This window comes from Excalfactoria chinensis, chromosome 4 (genome assembly GCF_039878825.1).
Source record: "Excalfactoria chinensis isolate bCotChi1 chromosome 4, bCotChi1.hap2, whole genome shotgun sequence".
NCBI classification, from domain to species: Eukaryota; Metazoa; Chordata; class Aves; order Galliformes; family Phasianidae; genus Excalfactoria; species Excalfactoria chinensis.
The window spans coordinates 7,789,814-7,809,246 of NC_092828.1; the positions used below are offsets into that span (position 1 = coordinate 7,789,814).

A 19,433-nucleotide genomic window follows, 5' to 3' on the forward strand; every position below is an offset into this window, starting at 1 on the left:
AATTTTTACCTTGAACAACAAAATTGACAGCCTGCCTCTCTGCTTGAGTGCGTAGTTTGTAATCCTGTGAATTGATATTACCAAGTAGCCTTTTGCGTCCCATAATGGAAACCACATAACCTTGTAGGATTTAAGTAGAAATCAGTATTTCTAGAGCAAATAAAAGTTAAACTTCAAAAAAGTAAATATTTGAGCATAATGCAGATTTCCTGTAATTATGCAATCCTCGAGATAATTTACTATTTTACCTTCTTAAAGTACTCATAGCTTATTGTATTGTTTGCCTCAGAATTATTTTACTCAGAGAACTGATACGTGTTATACAATAATAACTTATGTTCATTAAAGCTGTATTTTCATTAGGATTATCTGCCAATATGCTGGTAGAATAGCAAATTCTCTGTGGGAGATGAAACTATAAATACCTAGCAGAATTAGCTATCTATTAGCAGCCATAATTAGAGCTTTCCATGCAGTGAATAGTTTACTTGGGAATAGCAAAAAAAAAATCAATTTGTACAGTAATTAAATCATTAATGAATCATTCCCCAAATTATCAAATAATTATTGGGGAATTCTTTTTTTCCCCATTTTCTTAATGCAAGTTCCATGTCCCTTCCACAACCAAACTTTTTAAACTCTATTTAAGTAAACAGTTTAAAAGAAACACATAAAAATAATTAAACATTTATTTTTAGGCTAATTACGTACTTTGCCAGCATCACTGGTTTTTTTTTTGGAGGACAAGTGTGAGGAACAGAGAGAGAAAGAGAGAAATCCTCTTGTCCAGAAAACACTTGTAAATTCTTGCTTGAGCTTATCTCCCCAAACTAAGCCATGTCCTTTTCTTCAAAGTACAAAAATGGCTTCTGTAACACTTCTGATCACCCTGACTACCCATAGACCATCACTGGATACCACTGAAGGTCAGACTGCACACCATAATTTCATCTGAAGCACAGTATAACCTCTCTAAACACATTACTGTTTATTTTGACAGTACTTGTAGTACACTATACAATACCGTATGGCTTACTAAGTAATCCATCCTGACAGTTCTAGTAAAATTTTAAAATAAAATATTTCAAGCAGCTATTCTTTCTCTTCTCTAATTGCTGTGCTCCTAGGATTCTCTAAATGTAAATGAATATGTAGAACTAACAACAAATTTGATGCTAGAAGAGTTTGCAGCTGCTGGCTTCAGGAAGCACTCTGCACACATCTGTCATCACAGATACCACCCGAGCAACAAGAACAGAAACTCCGACTAGTGCAAAGAAAAAATATGTATTTAAAAACTGTTTCTGTAAACTGGTTCTTTGACTGAATGGCTGAACATTCATGGTTCAGCAGTGTTGTAACATATTTATTAAGTAAAATATTCCCTGGGATTGTGTTGGAGCACATTATATGTCGAAGTGAGGTAGTGTAGCTTGACATTAAGTAGAGTTCAGCCTGAGAACAGAAATATTACTCTGCTAGCATCTGTCTGAGGAAAGGCAGAGAAGCTTAATCAATTCGTTGTAGGAATAAAAGAGAAAAAAAAAAAAACAAAAAACAAACAACTGACTCACCAAGAGGTGATATAACTTATAATCTCTTGTCCTGTAACTACACGAATTTAGGTTAAGCAAAATCTCTGTCTTCATCATTGTGACAGTGATCAATTAAAAAAAAAAAAATTGCTTGTTGATTTGGATTACCTTTACTTTGACAATCTCCAATGGTTTTCTTTGTAAATTCATGTACTTTCTTGTATTTTTGCATAAAACTCTCTATAAAGTGACTAGCTTCGAGAGGAGTAATTCCCAAGCATTCAGCAAGACGTTCTTTACCTGGTACACAAAGAAAAACAGAACAGAAATCCATTACAGACAATAACACTGTTACGTTCAAAACAACACTGGTAAATATGCTCATCTCTATGAAAGGGGATGGATATGATACAGTACATTCATATTTCAATAATGCGAATGTTATCCTTGAGCTGGAATGTTAAATTGAAGTTGAAATCTGCAGACTCTAAGGAGGAGATGTAGAATCTACATGTTATGTAAAAAAAAAAATGGAGATATGGCTAGTTGAGTTTAGCCAAAAGCTTTGGGTATGGTGTAGAAGTCATAAAAAAAACTAACAGCAGAAGTAATCAGACCATGTGGCCTGGTTTTAAAAATACAATAGGAGTGTGAATCCCACAGATTTCAAACAGTCTTGGACTCCTCAATGTCTACAGAAATCTATATGATGAAAGGGCTAGCAAAGAAATGCAAAACAGGAAAGTGTTTCAGCAGAGATGCAGAAGAGTAATAAATTCTGGATAAGAGATAGATGCACTATATGTATTATTATATATATTACAAACATATAATATTATACCAAAGACAGTTTTTCCAAGTGCAAAAATATCATCTAAGAGCTTCAGTTTAAATACATTTATAATTTAAATATTTTCATTAAAAATAACACACGCATCAACTTTAGTCATATGAGGTTTGAAAGACAGTTATATTTGTCTGCACAGCAACACAAAACCAACACTGTGTCTGCAAACAGCATAAGCTGAGAGGCAAAGTCTCAAGGCATTAAAAGCATAGAATAGTTACTGTCATGGTAATACTGTCAAGAAAAATTACCCAGCGTTTTTTAAGGGAGAGAATTTCAGCCACCTAAATGCCATCCCTGTCAGTCTGATAAGCATTTCAGACTTCTGAATACAGAATTATGTAGCATTTTGTTCTGTCATGCTGGGATCCACACTGAGCTACAGGAACACCAGTCCAGACAAGGTGCTAGAACAAGAAATTCACATCTCAGATGACTCCTAGCTGAGCTGTTACAGGTCTGGGAATCTATTTTACATCCAAACAACTTGTTTTTAATTTCTTAGTCAGAAAATGACAAATTTTCTACAAAAGTACGGGTTTTTAATAACTAGGTGAGTGCTGAGGCTTCCTTAGAGAACTGCAACATCTATATTTGTCCATGCTACCCTTCTAAAGAACTACTGCTATACAGACCAAAGTATTACATGCAAGAGAAGGAAAATTAAGCCACAGTAACAAGAAGGAAGTCTAAGAAGTTCCAGCAAACACAATTCCTGGAAAGCAAAAAGAGAAGAATCTACAGCCACGTAAGTTCATGTTTCATCATGTGGGAGAACAGGCCATGCCAAGCAACTCCCAGGAGTGGGCTTGAGCACTCCCCTTGAGTTATCTCCGTCAGGGGAACTGTTAGCAATAGTATGTGCATTCTGGCGTTTTACATTCTGTCGTATCATATTTCAAAACTGAAAATAACACTTCTAATCAGCTTCTCTGGTTTTCATTTAAACACTTTTATATACCTCTGTGTTCCATATAAGTCAAGACTTGAACACTGGACTAGGACCACTGAAGAGAATTGATTCCTTCTTTCACAGAAGTTTAAGTTGTCTTTTCTGTAGTTTCACAGAAGAACTGAGTCATAAACGGATGGATATAATTGCTCCACATTAGGCAAAAAGTCTGAAATTCTGCCATCTCTCTCAATAGTTAGTAGATTAATTACGGTACTAACTCCTAGACATAGTAAAACCTTTCTGTATTGTACTGTTTTCTACCCTCCAAGATTATAGGAAAGATTTTGAAAGTACAAACCAAAGAGTAACATACAGCTAAAAAAGCATAAACCAAAAGATCACCAGGTGAAAGATTTCCACTGACTCCAGCAAGCATAATACCAGCAATCTCCTCCAGAGGTCCTTTCCAGCCTTAATATTCTGTGATTCTAAGAATGTGCCTTGAGACAGTATCTGAGTTCTTCTAATTTAATTAGAGCTATTGTCATCTCTGTCTAAATACCAACAGAAAATGAAGTCTCCTAAAAATTAGTCCTATTTTAGATGAAGACAAATGCATCACTTACATCAGCAGCAAATAAACTTGACATCTGAGTAATTTTTACATATGCCAATGCAGGTAATTTGCTGATTTTAATTATTTAACAATAATTGATGAAAATCAAAATATGGCACTGGCAAAACTCAGACATTTGGTATATTTGCACAAGTTACATATATGTTATGGACATACTGTAGCAATTTATTTTATGAGAATACCTACCTGCTCCATAAACCACTGAGTAAACAATACGCTTTGCTTGCTCTCTATCAGTTTGTTTCACTTGTTCACTTGGGATGCCCTTCCTAAGCAAACAAACAAACAAACAAACAAAAATGATATATTTTCACTTAAAATCAATTTACATTTTTATCCTTACCGAAAACATATTTAACTACATATTAACAAGACATAAACAGAAGAACTTAGGAGCTTTTATCTTAGGCGCAATGAACACACAACCTGTTTACAAATTTTGGTGGTGACAGACCTTAGAAAATGTAGCTGTTTAATCTTCATCTTTTTTTTTGTTTGTTTTATTTTTTAACCAAATCCTTGATTAGGAAAATTCCTTCTGCTATATTATTAATTCCTTAGGATGAAGACCAGTACTGATCCATGAGAAAAGTTAAACCTTCCCAGCATCAGCATTTCTTCAAGACACGAAGTATACACAAACACCAAGCAAAAGTCTGACCTCAAGCTTATTTAAACAAGTTATATAAATTCATCATTAGTAAGAATATCTGACCCTTTATCAAGAATAATTGCTGATAAAAGCACGCACCAAATCTCTTATGTGTTTTACAGAGCTCTGAAATGGAGACAGGCCATAAAACAGCAGCAGGAACAGAGACAGTAGCTAGTTTACTTGCAACAAGCATTGTCCTCCCTGCTTCCCATACACACACCAATGATGTAGATTGTCCTAGAAAAGGGCTAATGGATTTAGTAATTTGTAAATTAAAAGCTAGGACTCTGCAATCACCAATTATGTGCTATCTATGCTTTCTCTTATCTAAACGTAGCTTCAGGAAGAACACTGACATTACCGACCATTTATAGCACTGAAGCATAATGGTAATATGGTTTTAATGGAAGCTTATTGGAGGAAACCTCTCTAACTGGCTCACACTCTGAATGTAAGTATCTACACAAACTGTTTTGGGAAGTTAAAGACAGAGTGCCATCAGAGATGCTTGCTGCCATATGAACAGCCTGTGAATAAGTTTTCTCATGAGTCCACTGATGATGATTCAATCATGTTTTAAGAGTCAGTTTGGTATACTTTGTCATTAAAGCTTTTTGTTATGGGATGTGCTCTATCATGAAAGTTTTGCTTGGCAAGCTTAGAAAAAATTGTCATATTTTTGTATGTATCCTTGGAGTCTTTTACCATTATTATGATGCCTAAACACATAGAAAATCAACAGAACCACAGATTTGTTCATGATTGGCATATAAACTGGCTTTAGCCTATGAAAAGTGCTCGTATAATTACACAGTGAAAGACGAACAAGAAGACCTTGTATGCAATCAATGTTAAGAGAGTCCTGTTCGAAATACATCTATTTTGAAGAGGAAAATCAGAAGTGATTTCAGATCTTCCTTCATAGGGCAGACCGTCTGGTTTTAAAAAAGTTCACAGTCGTTTTGAACAGTATACTTGCTTCTAGGATAAAATGGATTTTTCTCTGTTTATTTTTAAGCTGAGAAACATGAAGAGCTGGATAATCCCAAAGACAGTGTAAGTTGATCATTTCTGTACTTAGAGGCTCTCATACTTCACTTTCTATATTGTGCCAGTTCAAAAGGTCATCATGGCTCCTATGAATAAAATGGGGTGAAATTCCCAAATGTACCTGATTAAGGTTACAGAGTGGCAGTTGGAACTAATATGTGCAGAATTAGGAAACCAGACATCGTCAAAGATTTCCTGAAGTAACCCCTGCCAGAAAGTCTGCAGGAATTTCCTGAAGGATCTGGCAGAAAGCCACACATATTCTTAGGAAAACACCTATCCAGAACGAGAGGAAATATAACCTGATAGCGATTCCCAGAAAAGGAGAGCAGACCTTACCCCAGATCACCGTATTTAAACTTGGGAAACAGTACAACATCTAACTCTCTTCCTAACACTGCATAATTCATACTAGATGCCTGGTAAAGCAAAGAGATAGGATTACAGCAATAGAATTTACTTGCAGATTTGCTTAAGTCTGAGGTTAGAGACAACTGAGAGCCAAGGGATGAGCAGAGGGTAAGTTAGCTGCTGACCTCTGAAAAAAAGAAGAGCTTTAACTGAAAGAACATAGTAGGCAAAAAAGTTATGGAGATCTGTAGGCAGATACAGACTTCTCAGGTCATGGTATTGAGGAAGCAAGACACAAGCTTACTGAGTCTCACTGAAAAGTCTTGCTGGGTGGAACTGGAAGTTCTAAAGAAGATTCAAGTGGAAGGCATCAGAACTTGATAATGCGAGAGACCCTATTATAGGATTATGAAGGTTGATTTTGCAATATACAAACTTCATCTTGAAGGGGCTGATCAAGAAAATGTTGCTGTAATCATAATAGGCAGTCAGGAGAAAGATCCTATGCATTTTGTAAACAACCATAATAAATATTTGTCTAAGGCATCTAATGGTGCAGATGTACGTGCACTGTGTGCTTATGGCAATCACAACAACCACTTCACATCTCCTGATCTCCAGTTATCCAAAATAATATATGAGAAGCAACTAATATTTTAGAGCTTCATGTCAAGTATTTCTTTTAATATAATGCTAAAACCAAAATGATCAGTCAACACATCCAAATGGGAACATATCGGAGTGGGAAATGTGAGTATTCAGCAGACAGGTGCTAAAGGTAGCACCCTGAATATTTGCAAATGTATGTATCTCACTCAAAAATCCTGAATAACAAAAGATGATAAAAGAAATTGTGTTATAAATCACAAGTGCTTGAGCAAATAGAAATCATTAATCAAAACGATACATGTTTATTCTAATAACAAAAATGTTTTCTTCTGTTTATATCAAATCTGATCTATTTCTATCAAGGCTGCTCAAACCCCTTTGCAACGCAGTGCCATTCCTTCAGTTTGAGGTGGAGACTACTCTTTTCAGCAGGTCTGCCTGCTGGAAACTACCAGGTCATGGTCTGAATTGGTGCTAGAGCATCTGGTGTAATTAGTAATTAGCCTGTGTGGCCTGAAGGGGGTGGACCCAGGGTTTAAACCTCATTTAAGGGCTGGTAGTCAAGAGGGCAATGTCTCTAGCCAGAGATTGCTTCCTTCTGGGAGTTTTCCAGCAAGCTCTTGCTTTCAGAACAGGATGTGCTCTTCTTCCTCTTATAAGCAGCTTTAGACTAATACCTGTTATGGGTAATCCTAAAACTGATCAGAAGCAATTCATACTACTCTGTACCTGATACAATTAGTTTTTCAGAGGTATCTTAAATATTTTCTGTCATTTCTCTGAAATTCAGAACATATTTTTATATATTACCACGGTCTCAAGAACACCCCAAAAATTTTCTGCTGAATTACATCTTAAAACTTACAAACACAAACTTTCTTTATACCCAAGAAAAATATGGCAACCATATAGAAAAACAAACAAACAAAACTTACCTACAAACTAGAATAACATATTTAATAGATAGAAGATGCTTGGATGAATTCATTTTCATCTGTACAATCATTATGAAGAATAAATGCTAATTTTAGTCTACAGAAATTAATACAGACCAAAGCAGTTGAACCTGCAAACAAGGAGAAAAAACTAAAGGAGGCTACAGTGCATTTAAATTGAGCAATACCAGAATAAAAGCTTGAGAACAGGTAGATACGGAAGGAAATCAGTCTTAAAAGAATGCGATAAAATGTTTCAGTACTTCTGGGAAACGTTGTGTGGTGACGAAGTCGTCTGTTTATGTACAGGAAAAGGAAGAACAAACTTCTCAAACACAATATCTGGCAGACATGCATTGCCTTGATCTGCATTACCTTGCAGTCATAATAGCCACACGGCTCTTGGCTGCTGTCCTGCATGTGCCAACTAATTCAAGTCCTAACTGGGAGTTGTTGATGTGGGAAATGAGATGAAGTGCCATTAAATTCATTTTATACACAGTCATTAATGTCCAATAAATGAGTGAATATATGAGCAAATGCATCTTCATTCATCTGACTGGTCTTCTACATTACCTTGGGTATTTTGTGCTTTTCTGTGTTTAACTCTTCAGTGAAGTACATAAATCTGCCATTTTTAATCAAATAGGGTTATGTATTTTGTACGATTGTGCTTGGAGCTCTGTGTTGGCATACGAAACTGGTGCAGACAATTTACGTAATTAGTGACAAGTGCAAGCTTTAGAAAGGCTCAGTTTTATGGCAGAATCACCCCTGGATTTATTATGTGGGAGGTAAATTCTGAAAGCTTAGAGTTTTTAAGTGACATTGGCCTTATCATAAGGCAAGCAGAGTATATAGTAAAATGTTATCTGAGTATTCTAAACACATGGAAGAGACTGATACACTATAACTAGTCTGCTCACTGTTAATGTAATGTGCAAAAGTAAGTGAGCTTTTTGGAAGATTATATACAAAATAAAGAGTCTCAACGAGCTCATCCATACAAAGTGGCAAAATACAAACAGGGAACTCTGTATAGAGCTGAATATTGTCTTTGATTCATTGGAAATGAGGGTGGCAATACTGGAATACTACAAAGCTTTCACTGGGTAGACCCACAAGCTCACACAGGAACAGAAAACATCACAAACAAGTTTCTCAGAAGTTTCTGAACCGATACTGAAGGCTGAAAGTGACAGTTTCACAAACTGTATCATCACTGCTGATAAGAAATGGTGTCACCACTACAAGCCAGAGTCAAAATGGCAGTGCACGAAGTGGCAACAAGTGTATTTATCATCAAATAAAAGTTGAAGACACAGTCCTCATTGGCTGAAGTGATGTGCTCTTAGGATAGGAAAGTGTTAAGTGTTTCCTGCTTCTCTGGAAGAAGCTTCGAACAGGAATGTAAGCCATGTTGGGAGATGATAGAGTTATTTTTGTAGCAAAACATCAAATAATTACTAATCCTGATCGAGTCAGGAGTCTCAAAACCTTATAAAGAAATAGATGGATCTTCAGACTAACCTAAGATAAATATCAGAAAACATTGTTTGCACATAACCAGAAGGTGATATAACTGCTGTCAGTCATCATATCAAACCATCAGCAAACAACGTGCATTTTGCTCAGAAAAACAAATTGGGGAAAAGGGAAGATAACATTAGATCAAACTGCTTCTACACAGTTAAGAAATAGGTAAGATATAGACATCTAAATATTTTGGCAGCGCACTCAAAAGAGCAAGAAAATATGCATGAGTGTCTTCTGCAGAGAGGGATGAGATACTGAGCAAAACACTTCTTCAATGAAAAAACCTCTTTCAGCTTAATTTTCTATTATGCCTATTAAATGTAATTATATTTAATACATTACATTAAGTGTGATTACATCTAACTAAAGGCAGAATTAATACTGAAGAGTCGTCTCTTTTGTTCGTTTTACAACAATCAGTGGGCATGAAATTCCATGTTTCAAAAGTAAGGAGGTCTTAACTTTTGCAGAGAGATGTTTGACCTTGGCCTAAGAGAAAGTTTCTGGACAAGAGGGACTCTCAGTTCTCAAAGTTGATGCTCCTCTATTTCCCACAATCTTTACTTGATTTCTTTGGCACCTACCAAACACATTCACAGTACTATTTTACAAAATGTATCCATTGTTTCATTATTTCCATACTCTAAAAGGTTTCATCAATGAAAATCTAACTACTATTGTGTCATTCAATCCCGAAAAGTAACTGTTTATAAACTGTGTCACCTCAAAACATTTTGAAAATGGTGTGGATTTGAAATACCTGTCTTTATATTATTAATTTCATCAGGATTTATACTGAGACTCAAGTTAATTGAGTTAAATGAAATAAACATTTCATTTAGATTTAGATGACTACTTGAAGATAATTCTTCATACACAAGAAAGTTCTTCACAGAATCAGGAAAGTCAAACACTGTAAAACACAGTGAAACAACTGGGAACTGTACAACATTACAGGGCTTATTTTTCACTAGTTGATGCATTAGTTGTGGTGATAAAAATTCTTAAACTTCATTTTTTTTAGTTATTCTAGAAGCTAAGAAAACATCTGAGGTGCAATAATATTAAGCTTCCAATCATTTATATGTATACATATATATATACACACACACATATATACGTATGTATATATATGTACATGTATATTACATATACATTTTAGCTGGTTTATTTCGAGCAATTGTTTAACTCTTAAACCAACTGTCTTTATGAAGCATAATGAGTTTTGCCTCTGCCTTACTACTGGTAAGCCTAAACAAACGTCATAGCTGCATCTCTACAAGGAACTGCATACTATAAGGTGAAATAAGTTACCATACAGACATTCCGTCAGAGTATAAAGCAAGTGGAGTGTTAAATTACATTAATATTAACTACTACAAGCCAGCTTTCAAAACACAAATACTTTGCTGCAAAAGTAAAACTGTTAAAATATTCAACATCAGCTGTTTTACCTCTGAGCCTACGATGTTTTAAAACACTGATTTGGGAAAGTAAACTGAACCTCTTCCCTTCCACTGAATTTCAAGGTGAAGGGGTCGTGGGTGGAAAGAACGGACACAGGAGTGGGTGAAGAAAAGTGACAGCAAATTAAAGCACTGCATCAATGGTGTTGAAAAAATGTGCTGCAACACTAGAAACCAAAATCTATATTGAGAACCTATTTATTACTCATATTTATTATACATATTTATACTCTAATTTCTGGAGGCTGCTCTGCTTAATGCAAAGGCAAAACAAACATTACAGCTATCATGAACATTATATTTGCAAAAGCCAGTTTCCAAGAGTTTTCTGTCAAAATCTTTTTGTATGATTTTTTATTTTGTAAAAAATTTATCAGTTACTGCAATTATTTGTTAATGAACCAACATTTTCACAAGTAATATCTGTTAGAAGAAAATCTCAATCTTGAACTAATGTGTCTTGCCTACTGCAAACAAGCTTGATTTTAAATGATGACAATTATTCAGAACAATGATTTAATCTGTTACTGTCACAGAAATCTAGATGAAAGTGATGAACTTCATCATTTACGATATTTGTGTCCCCTATGCCAACACTAGAGACATAAACTGAAGATTCAATTACAGCTGATATCACAGTGCTTTCAAGTAGATATGAGACTGACTAATCCCAAACAAAGAATATTAGCACAGAAAAGAGAAACTAAATATACAGAGAACCTGAAGCTCGTGTTTCAAGCTAGTCACAACAAACTGATGCCCAACACATCATATAGGAATGAAATTAGATAGAACACCGACTCTATTTCACCCTCTCTAGATATCAGTAATTGCAAAGCTATACCTACACAGCTGGAGAAATACACCCTCTCATGGAATCTAAAGAAGAAAAAAAGACTATTGTTCTTCTGCAATAGTAAGAATTATTAAAATTTTGCATAAAGTAGGGGGGTGAGCAAGTAGAAACAGAGGAAGATTGTAGTATTTGATCATGAGATGACTAGGAAACAACACGGTTTGGCAGCGGAAAGACAAATACAATTTCAATGCATAACAAGTGGATTATTTCCAATAACAAAGCAATCTTAGTTCTGCTGTGAAATGCACTGGTGAGATTTTATCTGAGATCGTTAACTTCATTTGGTTACCATGTACAAGAAACATTAATTTTTATTAAATTTCAATATAATTTGAAACAGGAATGGAGATAGGTTATTAAAATGTTGAATAGACAAAATAGTCAAACTGTATGAAATGAGACCATTCTATGATTCTATGAGGCACTAACTATATAAATTAAAAATACCATTCATCTCCTGAAGCAGTGAGGTTAACTAGAAAACATCACACATCCATACTTTAAAATTCTTTTACCACTTATACATGCCACTGCAATTCAACAGCCTCTAGCATCATTATTTCTTTGTTTAACTCGCCATAGTGTTAACCCTATTTCATGACCAAAATTAACTCCTATTAAACTAGAGCATAGGAAGTTCTGTATGAATGTGTGCAAGAACTTCTTTAAGGTGAAGGTGACAAAGCACTGGAACAGGCTGCCCAGGGTGGTTGTGGAGTCTCCTTCTCTGGAGATATTCAAGACCCGCCTGGATGCCTACCTGTGCAACCTGGTGTAGGAACCTGCTTTGGCAGGGGGGTTGGACTCTATGATCTCTGGAGGTCCCTTCCATCCCCTATGATTCTTGACCACGATACCAATATAGCTCAGACTGGGTTGTGCACAGAAATTTCAGAGCTAGGTTAAAAGAAAAAACAAACAAACAAACAAACAAACAAAAAACCCAAAAAACCAAAAACCAAAACCAAAACAAAAACAAACAAACAAAAACTAACTAGCTTTGCTAACGAAAACTATTTAGTTAACCAACTAGTTACACTGATGCTGTAGCGCAGTACCACAGCTTCAGGATCTGCAAACAGTATAGCCTCATTCACAACTGATTTAAAATCTAAGTTATTGTTAAACAACAGCTTCATAATAAATAGTATCTCAACAGGTAGACACTGGGCCACAGGACACCTGATCCTGAATGTGATTTGGTTTGGAAGAGCTTGCCTTCCCATTTAAATTGAATTTATCTGCATCTCTGAATTGCACACAGGGAACAAATTATTAATTCCTCTCTCATTACCAGTAATACACTGAATAAGAAAAAAATACATGATACAAAATGAGATATTTTGTATGAGAAGTGAAACAAACAATAAAGCCATGGATAATAATTATCCAGTTAAAAATACTGCAACAATGCTTTCATCAGAATATTTCAACAAAAGGAGTCAGAACAGAAGCCTTGAAACTAATTGAAAATAATAACATTGTTACAAAATTGGATAATCCAGCACTAATGGAAGAAATAGAGTCATCAGCAGGTAGCGCTGACCTCCAGGTTTTCAGTGAATCAGTACTGGCTGAGCTACGTGGCCAAGCTTCATAGCTGAAAGACCACAACCTAGCCTTGCATTTCTGAATACAAAATTCAGCAGAGATATTCAGTGATATGTATTTAAGGTGACTATGGTATCATACACGTAAATAATTGTCTCTGCTTTCTTCAAAGGCAGGACTCGAGATATTTAAGATTCCCCTAAAATACTCCATGGTAAAGAGCAAGTATGTTCATAATCTGTTTTAATACCACAAACGACCTATCACAGTCTTATACAGTCTCTATAGCATGGAATGTGACTACCCTTCACATTCCAAGAACAAAAACTTCTAATATATAAATCAGAATTATTCAAAATTCATTTTAAGTAGACTTGACATTAAATTCAAAGAAGTGAAGAAAGGAATCAAAAAGACCACAAATCCTAATTTCTGATTATGAAATATGAAAGTATGAAATAATCTGGACAACCTAAAAACTCTTTAAACAAAGATAAAAGTCTTTCTTAAGTCCTAAGCTGGTATATCTCCTTATTTAGATAATGAATAAAAGCCAAGAGAGCCCTAACAACAGGGAAACAACTGTAGAACCCTGAGGATAACTGGGATGAGAGGAATGGTACAGTGGTACCTATTTTCCTTGGTAGAAGTCTACCTTGATAAACATAATCACTTCATTGTTCTTTAACAACCTGACAAAACCCAACTGATGCGTCTCCAATAACAAAGACTTCTTCAAAAGTTTGCTGATAATATACTCATTAAAAATAGAACCATAAATAAGAACCATTTGGACAACACTCAGACTTATGGTGTAATTTTTAGGTAGTCCTGTGTGGAGCCAGGAGTCGGAACTGATGATCATTGTGAGTCCCTTCCAACTAAGGAAACTCTATGACTTCAATCACAACTGTTTAAAAAGAATTTAACTACAGATGTTGGTTTTACCTCTGATAAATCTATTTATCTCATTGACGTTTCACTGGCTTTTCTTGTTACTTGACATTAACCTTGAATTCAAGTCCTAGAATTAATACTCATTTTTAAGTTTTTTCATTTCAAGCCTGATGTCTGCAGTTGTAAGTAAACTAGGGAGTAAGCAAGTTAACTGAAGTCAGTGTTTGCAATGCAACATATTTACGTGAAGTAACCTAAACACAACAGTGTTTTGCTAACAATAAATGTTTTATCTATGTGATTCAAAAGATGCGTTTTAAACAAAGTTGCATGAAATGGGTACAGGCAAGTGAGCATATATTTAGTTGGTCTACTACCAGAGATTTGTGCATGCTTAACTTTATCTTTTTCTAACAGATCCAGCACACTATCTTTTTGTATATTTTAGCCTACAATGACTTATTTTGATTTATTTCAGAAATATCCAAAATCTCTTTGCTTATTTCCTGTGTTCTTCACAGCCCAGCAGGGTACCAACAGATAGAACTATTGTCGCTAAGTGTCTTGAATTTCCAAGTGGCTGGAAAAACAGGAGTTCCTATTTCACCATAGTCCCTGATGGATCAAATGCCAATGCACAGAAGTTGGACTCACATTAACATTATTCGATAAAATCAGTTCCTTGAGTCCCCTGCTTGGCAGACTGTAATTCAACAAAATTTCCTTATCTTCCTAGAGAAAGACAGTCTCTGAAGAACAAAACAAACCTTTCCGCACTGTGCACTTTTTATTCAAATCTAGTTGAACTTCTCTGCCCTTTTTAAAGAAAAAATGAAAGACTTTTGTTTCTCTGATATGGTAATCCCAAATAATTCTGTGATTTGCTGCTATATGGGCTTTTTCTTGAGTCATTTCCAAAATTAGCATGTCCCTCTCATACCAAAGCAGTTCGCTATATATTACCATCATCCCACACACACATCAGCTGAGGAAATGGACTTTTATATTCAGTACATTTTGTTAACAGCCTGCAGTTCCCAAGATTACTTGAAATTAAGTGTTCAGATTCCTCTGATTCTGACACAGGTGATACAGTGTAAATGAAAATCTCTTCCCAAAACTACACTACAAAAATCGATTTTTTTCAGATTAGTGGTAAATAATTTCTCTTTTTACTCTTATTTTAGGTATTAGAGGCCTTTGCCACAAATAAATAATGAGACAATGTCCTCTTATTCTGCACCAAATTTCTGAACTCTCTGCAAGCCACATAGAACAATTATTATGTCTATTACGTATTAGGAGACCAAGCCAGTACCTAGAAGAAGAATAACTTTCTACGCTGTTTCTTGTTTTATACACTAATATTGTTACTAGAGACCACAAATCAGTTGGCTACATCCATACTTAAGTTTCTGGATATGAAAGTGTGGTTTCACACAAAATGCCCCAGTAACCAACCTACATAGAGTCTCCTTTGAACCTCATGGTTTAAGAGGACATACACACAGGTATTATAACATCTCAGTTCATAGTCACAATCTGTTAGATGTTTTATGACAAACTCATCTATGTAGAAACAAAGAAGATGAATGGTTGCAAACATATCTGCAATAACTGGTTGATGCCTGCCAGTGTGTGCCTTAGGAATAATTCACTAGATAAAAGCATGAATCACTAAAGAATTTTCTACAGATTTGAATATAAAGCATTTGAATATATAAGCAGGTTCGTTTAGATCACATGTGACTGATTTTCCTTGTCCTTCAGTTCCAGCTATTTAAGAGAAGCATAAACAAACTATTGTGATTAGAATTTCTCATTAGCTTCTCTCAGATGGACTCATGGTCTGCATATACCTTTTTTTTTTTTTTATCCTCACCCTTTGAGATGCACACTTTAGCACTATACAGAGAACCTGGCAACCCAATACTGGGTTTTATATTCCATTTCAGGCTCAGAAAACTAAAACATAGGAAGTAAGTCTGATTTTCAGATATCAGAGATGTCATATTAAAACATCAGAACACAGTGATGAGTCTTTCAAGCTTAAAACGAGTAAGCTAGTTCCAGAACCATAAATAATGTAGCTGAATTTGATGGAAAAGCACTATCCTGTGATACATGCAGTTCTGAGGAATCTCCATTTCTCTGAACTCTGAAGCAGCAGGAAAAAGGACTTATCCACATATCTGAAAACAGCAAGAAGCAGACAAGAATTTGCTCGAGTTATAGGAACTCTATTTCCAGTTAAAAAAGCATGCTGCAGGAAATCAGGACAAAAATCGTGTGTTTATGCAGTATGTTCTTAGCTACATCAAGATCCTCTTCCTGGATTTTGATGCAGTATGGCCAGTACCAATATATACTATAGAAGAGGAACATCAGCCTACCGAGAAAGTGGCAAATGAACAACTTGAAAGAGATTGGCAGAATCAAAGAGTTATTTAAGATGATACAAGTCCACAGCTATATCCCTTAGAGCCACACTCACACATCTCTTTAAGTACCTTCAGGGATGGCAACTTTGCCACTTCCCTGGATAGTCTGTTCCAGTGGCTAACCACTCTTTCCATGAAGAAACTCTTCCTGACATTCAATCTAAGCCTCCCCTGACACATCTTAATACCACTGTTCCACATTCTATTATTTGTGATCTGAAAATAAGGACTGACATCCTCCTTTTAGGTAGTTAGAGAAAGCAATAAGCAACACTCCCCCCTCCCCAAAGATTCCTCTTCTCCATACTAAACAGCCTCAATTTCTTCAGGTGCTTCTCACAAGTTCTGTTCCTTCACCATTTTTTTTGGTAGTTATTGTGCCTCTAATGTAAAAAAAAGTTACAGTAACTACCTAAAAATGGAAAAATTGATTTTTTTTTTCCAGCTTCCATCTTTGAAATTTATTTTAAGATATGTCCATTAACAGTCTTTTTAACACTATATGAAATGCTAGATTAAAGAAGTGAGATATATCTCATTCAGGAATTTGTTCTCATTTGCATGGCTTATGGCAGTTAGTCTTGGGTGGTCAGACAGCTGCCAAGACAGTTCTCATCATCTTCAGCACTGTAGTAATAGCCTGACATTTCCAAAGAACCATAACTGTCAGAGGACATCATCACAGTGCAGCACAAGGTGATCTTCTAGACAGCTGGATTTAGTTATGTCAAGAGTTTTCAAAAGTAGAGGCAAGCTTTGAAACTTTACTCTGTTCAGTAGCAAACAGATCGTTAATGTATTTCACTCTTTGTGTTCTTGCACTAGGTGGTGTTGAAATGACATTTAAAACTTACTTTTAAGTAGGCCAAAACATTGCACACCCCCATAAGATAATGTAGGTAATATCATAGTCAAATTGCTACAGACAGGATAAGAGTAGGAAGAGTACTTAGCATAAACAAGTGAATATTAAAATCTATTGATATCATCTTAATTTTAGCTGAGGATTCTGTTAGAAGACCAGAAAATATACTGGATGTACAAGGCAGAGATAAATATGGGCTTTGCACTGACACAAAAAATAAACATCAACAGAAGCAAACCTATTGAAAAGAGGCCAAAAGACATCATCTTAATTTTACTCCTTAGTTTCCGTGGGATTATATTCCATGAATATTATTTCCATGTCTGAAAAGCAATTAACAGACAAAACATAAGACTAAGCAACAGATTAATGCTGTGAGTTTGTGGGTAATCTGTTAACACCAACTTTTGAAATTTTTATAGCAGTTTCAAAACAGTTACGTCAAGTAGAACACACAATACTTTAAAACAACGCTACTATCTAGAGCAAAAAACATCTACAGCAAACTGCAGGGAATTCAAAATCAGCAGAGGCTCCGTTACTTCTGAAATGAGCTCTCTTGCTAAATTAGCCGTGGGAATACAAGATTACAGTCTCGTCTTGAAGAGAAGATTGCTCCTCAGCTAGGTTTATTGCACATCACACTGAACTTCAGCCTTTGAGTACACTCATCCACTCTTTTACCATGATGCACAGACATGGTTTGGGTTGACACATGCTTCTGCGTCTTTAGATTGCACTGTCAACAACTACAAAGATGGCATAAGAATAGACGTTTAACAGAAACATCAATCCAAAAGGTCTGAATGGCAGACACATCTCTAAGGTCCCAGAAACAGATGAAATCCTGATAGGTCATGCTTAACAAAATTAAGACAGGAAAGCTTCTATACATTAGAGATCTTAATTAAATTGTAAACTCATACACAGCACAACTCCTTACAGAAACTGCCCACCACATTTGCCAAATGCTATTTAAAGCCTGTCTAGGGGAGCTGGAACCTGATGATACTTAGGGCCCCTTCCAACCCAAGCCTTTCTATGATTATATGATTTATTAGTCTAAGTTTTCATAGATACAGAACACCTGTTAAGAAGGACCAGCTGATACACTCAGAAGCTGGAATGCTGTCAGACACTGATGTTATCCATCTATAATTGTTTCTTATGAGAGGGAACTTCAAAAAACTAACTCACTCTTTATACATTTCTTTCAGAAAAATAATTTTTGTCAAGGTTTTCAAGTAGTCTAATATGTGTCAGAGAATATTTACAAACACCAACAATGTCGAATTCCTTTGAAAAGAATAAAATATTTGGTATATCACTTGGTATATCCCTTGCACAGACTTTAAAGTCTCAGGATCAAGCTCTAATACAAGTCAGGTGACAAAGAGGAGTTAAAAGGTTTCTCATTTATTTTGCTCTTCCTTCACCTAACTCATTTTAAATGGCAGTAGGAGGGGTGCTGGGGGTCAGAGGCTGGTATTTCATGCAAACTACACGAGACTTCTTTTCTAAAAACATGTGAATTCCATTATTTAGTTCTGTTTTTAAAGCAACGAAGGTTTGCATAGCTACTACGGTACACAATAAGTTAATTCTGTTTCTTCAGACTTTTTAAAATAAATTCAGATAACTGGGTAATTATTGCCTAGTAAGTAGTTTTGTTCTCATAACTTCCTGGCATTGGCCACATCTGAAACAAGGATAGAAAGTTGTTTCTCTGAACTGTTTTTGCCTCTGTAGTTATGATCATTATGTTAAATATATTTTTTTTTTCTTTTAAACATGGGTTGGATAAATACATAAGATGTATATCTATAGATAAATTAGGTATTAAATAAAGAGTGTTTGTATGTATTCAGTTGCTCAGTCTGAATGTGAAAATTACTAAAAAGTTAAATAAATCTCAAAAGAATACTGTGTTAACCATACAGTTAACATTTCTCTGAAATCTGAATGTGCTCAGCCATACCACAATTTCCCCAGCAACTACTCATATTCCACTAATTTAAAATTTGCATTATGAAAGATGAAGCATCATCCAGAATGGAAAGATATATGTGATGTTGTGTCTTATCCCCTGTGATAAGCAAATTAAGTACAAACCCCAAAACCCAAGGGTGAGTTTAGTAGGAAGTGACTCAGTAAGAGGAATTAAATCTGCCAGAACAAATGAACATTTACGTGGAAGCTGGCTACCCTGGATCTACTTCATTCTCAATAGTGAGAAATTAACACACCAGGTACATAACGGACATCCAAGTTTAGAACAGATGAAACTCAACTTTCATTCTTCTG

At 35.4% G+C, this 19,433-nt stretch overlaps 1 protein-coding gene across 1 annotated transcript in view; it reads right to left on the reverse strand.

Moving 5' to 3' along the window:
* POLN (DNA polymerase nu) overlaps positions 1-19,433 on the reverse strand; it is a 78,883-nt gene that overhangs the window by 22,142 nt on the left and 37,308 nt on the right. The window contains exons 18-20 of the mRNA XM_072335127.1: positions 4,101-4,183; positions 1,704-1,835; positions 10-120 (exon numbers count right to left, since the gene is read on the reverse strand). Of these exons, the coding sequence (XP_072191228.1) occupies positions 10-120; positions 1,704-1,835; positions 4,101-4,183 (326 nt within the window). The remainder of the gene's footprint in view (positions 1-9; positions 121-1,703; positions 1,836-4,100; positions 4,184-19,433) is intronic.